The following is a 12825-nucleotide window of genomic DNA, read 5'->3' on the forward strand; positions in this document are numbered from 1 at the left end:
TAAACACAATTTATTATGACAATTGGTTGCTTTAATCATATATAGAAAATTACAAGTGAATCTTATTTTTTAAATGTGTTCATCTTGAGAAAATTTTTCTTTCAAAAATTTAACTTCTTTCATTTTTTAAAGGATAAAAGTATTGCTAATTGCCTTTATATGGGTCTGTGGTTTCTGAAAAAAATAAAAAAATCCGTGTGTCTGTGTTATTGTCCCAGAGGAGGGCCTTTTAAAAGAAACAACATCTAAATTAAAGAACAGCTAAATTAAAAACTCTCCCCCAAGGACATCAGCAAACGTAATGAGTTGATTGAAGGGGATTTTGTTTCTCTCATCTCAATTTTCTAGGGACGGTTTTTGCACTGTATCAGTGAAAAAGAAAGAAGCGCACGGGACAAGGATTGGATTTTCTAGTTACAGAAGCGGATTGCTCCCTGAACGGTGGTGCTGCAGTCGCGGTGGCTCCGTGTGTGAGTGAGTTGTCCAGTGTGAGTTGTCCGGTGTGCGTTGTCCGATGTGCGTGGTGGTTGCTGCGTACATAGCGAAGGACACAGAAAAGACTCTAATTGGTGCAGTCCAGTATGTCAGCCACTGGTCTCATATAGCTTCAAAATTTAAATTTGGGTTTAAATGATTCAAAACCAAAGAAAATGAGAATGTGGGTCTTTGTTTGCACTGGCCACACGTCCATGCTCAGCTCCGCCGGGACGGTGGCCGCCTCGCACCAGGCTGAGGCCCGTTCCGGTGACCCCCGCTGCCGATGGCGCCGTGAAGACCCCGGGTTTCTGACAGCCCCCTTGCCCCACGGGCAGGGGCGACTGAAGCCCCACCCCCATCTGTCCAGCCTTGTGCGTGTGGAGCACACAGCCGTGTCAAACAAGGCGTCACCCGTCTTGCGACTGTAAAAATTTGTCTTTTTTTGATACCGTGAGAAAGAAGAAACAAGTTTTATATGAATATGCTTCTGAATTTGGCTTGAAAAAGTGCTGTGACTCTGAGACCCCTGAGGATTCAGGGGTCCCCCAAGACCCCACAGCTGTGTTCTGGGAAGAGAGGGGGTCCCCCAGGGGTGTCTGTGGGACAAGGACCAGAACACAGAGCGGACCCCAGCCCTCGATGGGACAGAGTCACACAGAGCCCATCTCCCCCGAGCACGGCCACGACGGCCCCACGTCCTCGTTAGGGCACGAGTCCCAGCCCCGTGGCAGTCAGAGGCTCTGCAGCGCTCGGCTGTGGGGACCGTGCCCTAGGGTGGAGCAGAGAAGAGAAAGAGAGGAGTTGAATGTTTCCCTTAGTCACAAGGGTTTCCATCAGTTCCCTACGTTTCAGTCAGTTCAGCCACTCAGTCGTGTCCGACTCTTTGCGACCCCATGGACTGCAGTATGCCAGGCCTCCCTGTCCATCACTAACTCCTGGAGCTTACCCAAACTCATGCCTATTGAGTCTGTGATGCCGTCCAACCATCTCATCCTCTGTCATCCCCTTCTCCTCCCGCCTTCAATCTTTCCCTGCTTTTAGGAAATAGCAAGTTCAAAACAATGGACCTGGAATTGTGTGTGTGTGAGAGAGACTGAGGTGTGATTGATTCAGAAAACTGTGTAAGTTCAAGGTGTACAACATGTCCATCAATAAATGTATCATAAATTTGACACATTTATGTGTCGCAATATGATACTACCATAGCCTTGGCTAACTTGTCTACTCTGTAATGTAAACAGCCTTTCCCTGTGGTGAGAACATGGACGACCCATCCGCTGGCAACTCTGAAGTTCACCAAACAGTCTCCATGACGCCCTCACCCTGCCGTGCCCCAGGCCCCAGAACTCACTCACCTTCTGGGCATGGCTCCATGCCCTTCAACCAGCATCTCCCTGGCCCCCCACCCCCAGTCCCTCGTGCCCATCACTCTGTCCTCCGCTTTCATGCATTTGGTCTTTTAAAATTCCACACAGACGTGAGGTCACACGGAGTTGGTCTTTGACTCGCCTCTCTTAGCGCTGTGCGCGCAGGTCGACAGATATCCGTGGTGTTGCAGAGGGCAGGGGTTCCTCTCTTGTGGCTGCACGATGGTCTCTTCCAGATCTTTAGTGAAAGAAATGAAAACAGGATGTCGAAATGATATCTGCACTCCCGTGTTCGCTACAGCTTTATTCACAACAGTGGCCAAGTTACAGAAACAGCCCACCTGTCTCTCATCGGACGTGTGTGCTCTAAGGACCAGGTGTGAGAAGGAAGGACTCCTTCCAGGCCGTAGAAGCCCAGTGCCTTGGGGACCTCCCAGCCTCCGGTTCAACCCACAGGCCTTGGAACCATTGACTGGCAGCCCCAGACTGTGTTTACCCCCCGGCCAGGGGGTCATTCCTTAGCAAGGGGAGCAGTGCCCCCCATCTCCGTGGAGCCCAAACCGTTGAGGGTGGAGGGTTTCCCTCATTCCTGCAAGACCCAGCGAGGGGGCGTTCCCGGCCAACGTATGCCTGACAACATGGAAAGTGTCGTGGGACGCAGCCCGACCCTGCCAGCGAGCGGGCACACGCCCTTGGCAGCGGGGCCTTTGAAAGCGGGGCGAGTGTGTGTGGGTGTGCCGGGCTGGGCCCCGGCAGCTGCCGTCTGCTCCCTTTGTTCCTCACAACCTCTTTACACTGAACCCCAGATGCGAGTGAAGCGGTCACAAAAGAAGTATCTGGGTTAAATGCGGGCTAAACAGGTTTAAAATTACTGCTCATTGTCTGCACGCAGATGCGAGCCTCAAACAAATGCAAAGCATCAGGGTGACGTGCAGGGAGGGCAACCGGAGATGGCGCTGGGTGCCACCCTATCCTGAGCCGGGGGTTCGGCCACGGCCCGGTCGCCTGCCCACACGGCTCAGGTCCAGCGGCCAGAGGATGGGGAGAGCCGTGGCCCGAGTGCAGGGGAGCCAGGAAGGCAACCCATGATTCTGTGACAAGCTCAATGCCCTGAGTCAGGGTCTTTGCGTGCCTGGCGTCCTGGCAAGGCCTGTGGCCATGAGCCCCAAGCTCACCGCTGCCCTCCGTGCTCGGACGGCTTCTCACGGTTGCCCAGCAGCACTCCCCCGGCACACTCCAGGCCCCGTCCCTGCGCGATGGCATCCCGTCACGGTGCCCAGCTCACCTCCGCCTTCCTTGCTTCTCCCAGGTGTGCCCTCTGTGTTCTGTAGGCTGCCAACAGCTCGCACTTACTTGGCACAGCCCTGAGCCCGATCTCCGTGCAAACCCGTTGAATACAGTGCCTGGATCCTTTGACGGCAACTGGATAACAGAACCTGGATCTCTTGACACCAAGCCTTCATGCAAAGTCTTCCTTGTCGTTACGGCTCCATTAGAGACAGCTCTGATATGGGTCACCTGTGCTGGGCATTTCAAAGAGCATGCACTCTGCCCTCGGTGATGGGGACTCACTCACCGGATGGACTAGGGTCTGAGGCAGGCTGCATCTGTCCAGGTGGCCTCAGGATCGGAGCTCCGCCCGAATCCTGTCTGACGTCTGTGTAGACGTCTCTGCCAACTTAAAGGAGGGGGGACCCGCAACTCCATCCTTTCATTCTCAATGTTTTGGTGTCAAGACAATATTTGGGGGAATAAAAGGTGAGACTTTACCTTCTACGATCTGACTTCTGATCATCGAGATGGTGTGCTTGACTCTGCCCCTTGAGTGTTTTGCCAAAGTGGCTGAAAACGAAATCTCAGACCAACTACTTGAAACGTGGCTCCCCTTCATGGGGTCACAGAGAGTCGGACACAACTGAGCGACTAACTTCTTCTTGCCGTTTATTACAATTTAATGTAAAGGAGAATTTAAAATACCTAAATGCTGCTTAAAAGTATAAACCTTCCACCGCTTCTCAACTCTTCATGTGTCATCTGATCATGTCAGGAGGGGTCCAGTTATCTCTCTAATACCAGGTTCCTGAGAAGTCAGGGGTGACTGATGGTAGCTCGATCAGGATCTGCTCTGCCAGCGTCTGAGAGGAGAAAATGGGTGGGCAGCGGGGGGTGGGCCTGAGTGGCCCTGCCCCCAGAGCAGGCATGGTGCGGCCAGGACCATGGGCCGCAGGGTCCTCTTGGGGTCTTGAGCAGAAACGCTTCTCCATCTGCTTCACATCCGAGAGCAAGTCCCCAGAGACAGCATCTCCACGCTGCGTGTGCTACGTCAATGCCTAAACCCCAGAAGGAGAGCCACTGGACACATATTTTCTGTATTAATAACATTCTTTTTTTCCACCAGCATGCATTGAACCCTAAGGCCACGAGGACAGTGAGACATTTTAAGCCCCATTAAAGCCAGAAGATGTCTTTGAGACTCTCCCCGGGCCCTCACGAGGGACATGAGTGGACTTAAATCCTGAGGCTGCTGTCTGTGTCCACAGCACAAAGCAGAAAACGGAAGCAGAGGATTAGCGGGGGCGAAGACGTGGGTGCAGGCCCGGAGCCCGCATCGCTCCTCCTTCCCCGAGTCCAGACGAGAGAAGAGGCCCTGCTCCTCCCGGTGTGCACGAGTGGCTGTCTGTAACCCTCGCAGGCAGCGGTTATCTTTATAAACCACCCGGCGATGCGTGGCCCTCAAGTCCTTCCAGAGGGGCCAGTCCAGGGTCCCCTCCCCCAGCCGCACTTTACAAACCACAGGCCCAGAGCCACAGGCCCGACTGGCTCATCACGGTCCAGGGCGGGGGAGGCAGAGACCCCCAGCGAGGTTCATCACTGGCAACCCGCCCCCCGGCATCTCCGCACCCTGCTCTCCAGTTTCCATTAGCTGAGAGCAGATGGGGCCCAGACACGGCAGCCTGTTGAACCTGGCCCTGGAGGCAGCAGGATGGAGGGCCTCTGGGGATTCACAGAGTGCTGGCCTCTCTGTTTACATGGGAGGTGCTCCCTGCGATGCCCAGACCCTCATCTCTCAAGGGATCCGGGGGTCCCTGGGTCCCCTGCTGATTCTCTTCTGAGCTGCTGCGCCAGAGTGGCCTGTCCTTGCAGTGGGCTTCCTCCTCCTCGTGGGTGAGCTTATGAGCAGCACAGCCTCTCCATGAAGAAGGGGTCTCCAGGGGGCCGGCGGCTGAGGTCTAGAGGAGGGCGTCTGCCTCCAACCAGGGACGTGATAAATGAGCGGGAAAGAGAGGCTCCTGCAGAGACACACATGCTGCTGGCTGGCAGGCATCAGCCGTAGAAGCTGCACAACTGGGTGGGTGACCCGACACCTGAGGCTCTTTATCTGTAGTGAAAGTGTTAGCTGCTCAGTCGTGTCTGACTCTCTTCTGACTCAGTGGACTGTAGCCAGCCAGGCCCCTGTGTGGGATTCTCCAGGCAACAGTACTGGAGTGGGTTGCCATCCCCTTCTCCAGAGGATCTTCCTGATCCAGGGATGGAACCCTTGTCTCCCACATTGCGGGCGGATTCTTTCCTATCCGAGCCGCCAGGGAAGCCCCTTTATCTGTGACACGGGAGTGAAAACACCAGCAGAGGGGCCCCGGCACTGTGGCTGTAGACTCTGCCAGGCGCTTTAGAGACATCTGCCTGGAGCCGGCGTCCAGCGTGGTGGGTGTGGGGCACCATCCTGGTGAAGATGTGTGAACTGAAAGCCCCCGGGGGGGTCTGCAGGCGGGGGCTCCCAGCCTGGGTGGCCCTGCCCCTCCAGGGGGCACCGGGGCCTGGGGTGGCCTAGGGGCTTCCCCGCACGGGGGAGGCTGGAAGCAAGGATGTGCAAAGCCTGCCGTCTAGGGTCAGTCCTTACAGACAGGAAAGGGAGGCTTGGGGAGGAAAGTGAAGATGCCCACGTTGTTTCCAGGCCACTTGGGGACGAGACGGATGAGGAGAGAGAACTCGGTCAAGGACGGGGTGGGGACTCACGTTTCCTGGGCGTGACCACGTGTGCCCTGGCCTCTCTCCCACATTGTAGCTCAAGGAGGTGACCCTTACTACCCACCTGTGATAGAGACTTGCGATTCCCACAAAATAGAAGTTCAAGTCAGAGCAGGGAGACTGGAGCTCCTGGAGGAGCCGTAAACACTGAGGATAATAACGCGTGTCACTGATACTTAGTGGCGACGTCATTCGGGTCTGAAAGGAAAGTGGTTCAGGTACCCAGGTGCTGCAGCGGGCATCTCCCACCACCACACCTGAAGAGGAAACGAGTTCTGTTACACACTTGACTTTCTTATTTGTGACGTGAAAACTGAAAGTGAAGGTGGCTCCGTCGTGTCCTACTCTTTGCAACTCCACAGACTATACAGTCCGTGGAATTCTTCAGGCCAGAATACTGGAGTGGGTAGACTTTCCACTCCAGGGATCTTTCCAACCCGGGATGAAAAACCCAGGTCTCCCGCATTGCAGGCAGACTCTTATTTGTCACATAGACACACATAAATTTCTACTTACATACGTAAGAAAATGGGCAGGAAACCAGGTTTCGTGGGGACAGCAGGAGCTGCTTTGGGATCTGGAGTTCCACTTCCGTGTGTTTGATTAAGGATGTTTAATGTACTGTCTTTGGGGTAATTGGTTACACGCAACTGACAGCTGATACAAAGCCCTGTGGGAAACCCTGCCCAGGGATTCTGAGTGTGCACTCCGAGTGCTCGTGTAGCCATGGGGCCACAGCTTTTCCTTCTCCTCAGTCACTGGAGGAAGAGCATCGCTCTCTGAGGAGACTTCCCTGGGCTGAGACTGAAAAGCATCCCCAGGCTTGAACCACAGGCTGAGGGCTCAGCATGGTGTGTCCTCTTTATCTTTAGAAGATCGAAAGGCCTCGTGAAAACATGGTCCCCTGAGTTGTTGTCTTGCCCTCACATGAGCACCTCCTCCCCAGGCACCCTGACCCCCACCCCAGCCAAGCCATTCCGAGACTTTATGAAAATACAGAATGAATATGAGCCAAAGTGACCTCAAAAGCCAGAAAACTCTATTTTGGAGGGAAAAAAAAGGAGTTACTATTCCTTGTTTCAGAGCATGAAAACCCAACTAAAATTATTGTGCATTATTTGAGAAAAAGATTACCAAAAGCACAATGCATTTGGGGCTAATTAAATGAGCAGGACCAGAAGAGGTCAGGTGCGCACGTGTTAAACAGGAGGACTTGATGGCATCCTTAATAAGCCTGAACGTGTTGCTTTCAGCCTTTGTGAAGACAGGTGGGCACAGCTGGGCGCTGGCCGTGGTCCTTACACTGGGCTCCACCTGGTCTCCCTGTTCACTCTCCAACACAGCAACCTGAGCAACAGGCCTTACTTCCCTCATGAGGTACCCGCTGACGTTGAGTGTGATCTGCCCGAGAAAGTCTTCACTTCAAGCCCTAGCGATGCCAGGTGAAGGTTCAGTGATTTATCGACCTTTCCCCTTGTGTCTGGGAGTGAGTCCAGAGCAAGGGAAGCAGGTGTAGCCCCTTCATGGAGCGAGTGTGACCCTGCCATCAGGACTCTCTGGAGACGCTTGGTGCACCTCAGGTCCAAAGAAGCCCAATCCATCAATGCAGGATTCCGCTGGAAAGAAACGGAAGTTGGTGATAATGTTATAAACAGCCTGGGTAAACCATTAGCCTTTGGGGAGGGAACTAATAATACATTCATTTTTAAAGTACTTATGCGTTATGATTAGGTTGAGTGCCAAGTAAGATACTTCAGAGCAAAATTGAAATAATGAAAAAGAAAGAAAGAAAAGAAACACAGAGCAGAACACCCCAGACTGGCATAGTGAGTATAAGGTCAGTAGGAACCTGATTCTTTCCAGATTCTGTGCTACCATCCGTGGGGGTGGGCCTTGACCCCAAAGGAGGAGCTAGACTTTCCTCCCAGACCCTCCCTGACCCTGACCGCATCTCGCTCTTCCCTCTGCAGGCCCTGCTGTCTACCTACACATTCCATCGCGGAGCCTGGCCCGGTGGGCCCCCGGTCCGCCCACCCTCCTGGCCACTCTGGGAAGCTGCACAGCCCTTGGAGCCCTGAGGGGCAGGTGCCCCCAGCAGGTCGACGTCTTGAAGAAACAGGAGCGTTTCCTGGTCGCCCGCCTTGGTCCTCCTGCTGCACCTGCAGCGTGGGTGCTATGTGCCCGCATCCCGGGCCAGCGACCACAGACCACCCCCCAGTGGCAAGGAGGGCGAGACCCTGCCGGGGACATGAGGACATTTCTGGGTCCGACTGTCCATGGAGAGCCGTCGGGAGGGAGCTGAATATTCACCAGGACGGAACTAACGGCATGACAGGGATTGAGAGCCTGTTGGCACAAAATGGACAGAGTTGTTCAAAGAACAGTTGTCATCAAACACCTGGACCGCTCTCCAGTGTGTGACCTCTCAGGTGGCCGCAGAGCACGAGGGGGACGTGAGGACTGAGAGGGTGTGATGATGGAGAGACAGACGCCGGTGCTCCCAGAGGACCTTCGGGGGACAGGCAGCACAGCCAGCGTCTCGCCAGCCCTTCAGCCGCGTTTCTCTTCCTCCCTCGACTCTCCACGGCGCCCGTGTTCCCTCCTCCTGCCACCTAGGCCAGCGCCTGCAGGTGGAGGGCCGGACTTACCCCTGGCTATCAGACAACTGGGCTCTGGTGGATGCCCGTCTCCCCTGCTAAAATCCAGAAGAACTGGAGACAATGCCCTCCATGCAGCTGAAACTTGCCAGCTTCCTTATCAGCCTCTCAGCCCTGGAGCAGCTAGCCAGGGTTGACGCATCAACGTAGGTCGATTGGAGTTGGATTACAAATGGCACTTCTGGAAGAGGAGGTGGTGGACTCTGTATCTGAAGGCACACCCTGCAGACAGGGATGGACCCAGAAGCAAGCATGCCTGCCACGCTCTCAGTCCTCAGGCAGGTAAGTCTGAACGCCCTTCTACTTCTGCTGAGAGATGATGGGCTTCTGTCAGGAGGAAGGTGGAGAAGGTTCTAGGGAACGCTTGCTCCATCAAGGCGGTCCTGTGTTCCTGGTGGACTCAGGGCAGGGGGACTCGTCTCTGGAATCCGTGGATTGTTACTGCCGTTTCGCCGTTTCTATGTCTTGAAACCTCATAATTTTTCAGATTGAGACCTAGATTCAGAACAGATGAGCTCAGATTTGTCATGCTTTTGTGTCATGATTTTAGAAAAGGTGAGGGAGGTGCTGAAAAATAAACAAAAGATTTGTTAGAATTAGAGAAATTTGGGTCATAAGAAAAGTTGTAAATTCAATTCAACTAATTTTACAAAGCATTTCAATGCGGAGTGAAAAGCTTGAATGGCTCTGGGTCTGGGCATTAGGGGAGGAACAAGGTTGTGGATGAGAGGAGCTGTGCCCAGGGCTGGACATCTCTGGGTAGCTGACACTTTCTTTGGCAACATGCAAAATAGACCTTCTAGAAGGACAAGGGACGGAGTGGCAGATCCAACCAAACCTGTGGCTTTTACCTGAAAAAGGTGAAGGCTGCGGAGAGGGGTTGGTTCCCAGGTGTGCCTCGGGGCTCCTCCAGTGCGAGTTGGAAGGGTGTGAAAAGAAGGCCACACAACGTGCACACGCACATGCACACGCATGCACACACGACTACACGTCTGCGCACAGACATGCACACACCTGCGTGCACACACACAGGTACATGTGTGTACACAGACACATGCACACACATGCATGCACACACAGGTACATGCGTGTACACAGACACACGCACACAGAGACACGTGCGCATGTGGGTACACACAGGTACGTGCATACACGTGCATGCACGCATGAGCACATGTACACACAAATGCACACACAGGCACACACGGCTGTACCCAGGCTCTGGCCGGTGGTGAGTTGCCTCACGGCGCTGGCACAGCCCCCAGCGGGGTCCCCACGTCAGTGCACAGATGCGGGATGGGGGCACGTCTGGGAGCTCACACGGGACCAACTTTTCCAAAAGGTGAGAGTAAAGTTTCCATGTCTTGAGGACTGTTTCTTGTTTCTCTAGTTCTGTTGATAAAATGTTATCTTAAAGTATGAAGCAATTGCTTTCTGATGAAAGTGACCGCGGCTGGTCCACTCAAGCTTGCAGCAAAACTGGTACTTTCTTCAGGTCAGCAGGGGCGTGAATGTTTTCAGCAGGGACATTTTGCTGTGTGTTTTAAGAGTCACCAGAATGGCTGTCACCAAAGTAACCTTTGACCCACCAGTTCCACTCTCAGGACTTTGTCCTAAGGAAAAAAAGTTAAATAACATACACGAAAATATATATGACAGTCCATTCATAATGGACAAAAATCAGTAAAAAAGCAATAGGAAAATGATTTCTAAGTTGTGATGCATAAATCTGTTGGAATTTCTTGCAACTATTTGACATGGGGAAATCAAACTTTTTTATTCCGTATCCCATATTTAATAATTTTAATTTAATTATCAATGGTTTGATTTAATAATTTTAATTTACACCAAAAGAAAAGCTGAAGGGAAGAAACTTCTTTTCTCACCTCTCACTTAGATGTAACAATGTTTTATTGTGGTTTCTGATAGATATGAGTCTTATTTGGCCCCTTAATTCATGCTTTGTATTAATTCCCTCTTGCCAGAGGCATTATGCTAATGTCCCCAAGATTCCTCCCCGTGGTGAACACAGCTGCGCGGCTGTGAGTGGACTAGGTTACGTGTACAAGACGCTCAGCTGCCCCCGAGGAGGGAGCCTCACAAGGCTGGGAGCCACAGGAGCCCCAGCCAGAGCGCAGGAGGCCCTGGGCCAAGCACTCTGAGTAAGGTCGTGGTGTGGAGTCTGGAGGTCACAGGGCAGATGCACCTGTACCCACATTTACCTCCAAGTTTCCGTCTGGGGCTTCTCCTGCGGCTCAGCTGGTAAAGAACCCGCCTGCAGTGCGGGAGCCCTGGGTCTGATCCCTGGGTTGGGAAGACCCCCTGGAAAAGGGAAGGGCTACCCACTCCAGTACTCTGGCCTGGAGAATGCCGTGGACTGTATAGTCCATGGGGTCGCAAAAAGTCACACGCGACTGAGCAGCTTTCACTTTCGCTTTCCCTCTAGGAAAGAGTGAGTTTACACTCACAGCAGCTCTCCTCGGCGCCTTTCCACACTTCTGATCTTCTCCTGCCTCAGAAGCAAACTGTAGCTTCCGTGTAGTTTCAACTTGTTCTGTCTTATTAAAGAGAAGGCGAGCTTCTGTTCGTGTATTAAGCTAAACGCACACTGAACTGCACGCTCAGTGGTGGTGAAGAGAGTGAATCGTGTGTTTCTTACCACAATTAAAAACGCTTTTCCCTTCTTTTCCACAAATGAGACACTCGTACTTTACGCACTTTGCAGTCAGTGTGTCTGCCTTCATTCTAATGGGTTTTAGCGGATTCTTCTAGGTTTCCAAGTAGATGCTCGTATTTCCTGCAGATGAGCGTAGCGTCGCGTTGCCTTCAGTCACAGAGAGGAGCAGAGGCGTCCCGTCCTTTGGTCCACTCTGCGGAGCTCGGTCACTCTGCTCACCGCTGGCTCCCCGGTGCGGTGTCCCCGGCCATCGCTAGAAGAAATCTAGTTCTTTCCAGGTGGTGCTCGTGGTAAGGAACCCGCCTGCCAGCGCAGGAGATGTAAGAGACCTCGGCCCGATCCCTGGCTCGGGAAGACCCCCTGGAGGAGGGCACGGCAGCCCACTCCAGCATTCTCGCCTGGAGAGTCCCATGGACAGAGGGGCCTGGCAGCTACAACCCACAGGGTCCCGAAGCGTCAGACGTGAAGCGACGTAGCACGCATGCACTTCTAGTTCTAGTTTCCTTAAAGCATCCTTTAGTCTTTTGCTTCCAGCAGGAGTATCCTGTGTTCTGGGAAGACGTCCATGCATCGGAAAGAACAGAAACAGGAAAAGGGCCCCTCTCCAATACTTCTTCAACAGGGCCCTCTGACTGGAGTATTTCAGGTACTCCAGATTCATCGCAGAACACAGCTCCGAATGAGAGCTCAGGATCTGTGCCTCAAACTGTGAGATTTTTAGTGTAATTTAGCCCAAGCACTCCTGATTACGTTCCGGGATCTTGCATCTTTTCCCTTTTTAAGAAAATTACGTTTGTGTTCATTGGGGACGAACAGCACTCTGCCTAGTGAGATGTCTGGCCTCAGGTTCCTGCTTCCTCTTAGGACAAGTCAGTGCGAAGCAGACCAAGCTTCCTGTCAGGAGCATCCAGAGGAACACGGTACAGTTGTTTCAAGATGCGCCTGGGGGCACAGAGAGCTGCCCGGCGGCCTAGATGAGAACCAGGTCCCCGGAGACGGGATGCTGGCAGAGCCAAGCCCATTTGCACAGCCTCTGCTCCAAGGCCTTTCCTGATTGATAAGCACCATGGGCCAAGAAATGGGAAATCTTGGCAGATATTAGAAGCCAAAGGGGCTGGGGATCTGGGGAGAGCTTCCGCACATCTCACTGGTTTAGAGGGACTCAGGGTTACCAAGTGGAGAAGGAAATGGCAACCCACTCCAGTGTTCTTGCCTGGAGAATCCCAGGGACGGGGGAGCCTGTTGGGTGCCGTCTATGGGGTCACACAGAGTTGGACACCACTGAAGTGACAGCAGCAGCAGGGTTACCAAGACAGGGGTGGCTGGAGGGGAAGGGAAGTATCAGACATGTGGGTTGTCTTTCATCCTGAAAGACATTTGTTGGCTCTTGGCCACGTCTGGTCCTAGGGTGGAGATGCTGCTTGTGTGCTCAGTCGCTTCCATCGTGTCCGACTCTTTGCGACCCCTGGACTGTAGCGCGCCAGGCTCCTCTGTCCATGGGATTCCCCAGGCAAGAGTCCTGGAGTGGGTGGCCACGACCTCCTCCGGGGGATCCTCCTGACCCAGGGATCGAATCTGCATCTCTGTGTCTCCTGCACTGGCAGGCGGGTTCTGTATCACT

At 53.4% G+C, this 12825-nt stretch overlaps 1 protein-coding gene across 1 annotated transcript in view; it reads left to right on the forward strand.

The window, feature by feature from the left end:
* LOC147362090 (uncharacterized) overlaps nt 1-9074 on the forward strand; it is a gene marked incomplete at its 5' end in the record, with an annotated part of 109026 nt that extends 99952 nt beyond the window's left edge. Inside the window, one exon of the mRNA XM_086328702.1 lies at nt 7841-9074. Coding sequence (XP_086184828.1) covers nt 7841-7948 — 108 coding nt within the window. The remainder of the gene's footprint in view (nt 1-7840) is intronic.
* Between the last annotated feature and the right edge of the window lie 3751 nt (nt 9075-12825).

Source organism: Bos grunniens, chromosome 12, assembly GCF_055505025.1.
Source record: "Bos grunniens cultivar Pamir isolate PY7600 chromosome 12, Bosgru_T2T1.0, whole genome shotgun sequence".
Classification (NCBI taxonomy): domain Eukaryota; kingdom Metazoa; phylum Chordata; class Mammalia; order Artiodactyla; family Bovidae; genus Bos; species Bos grunniens.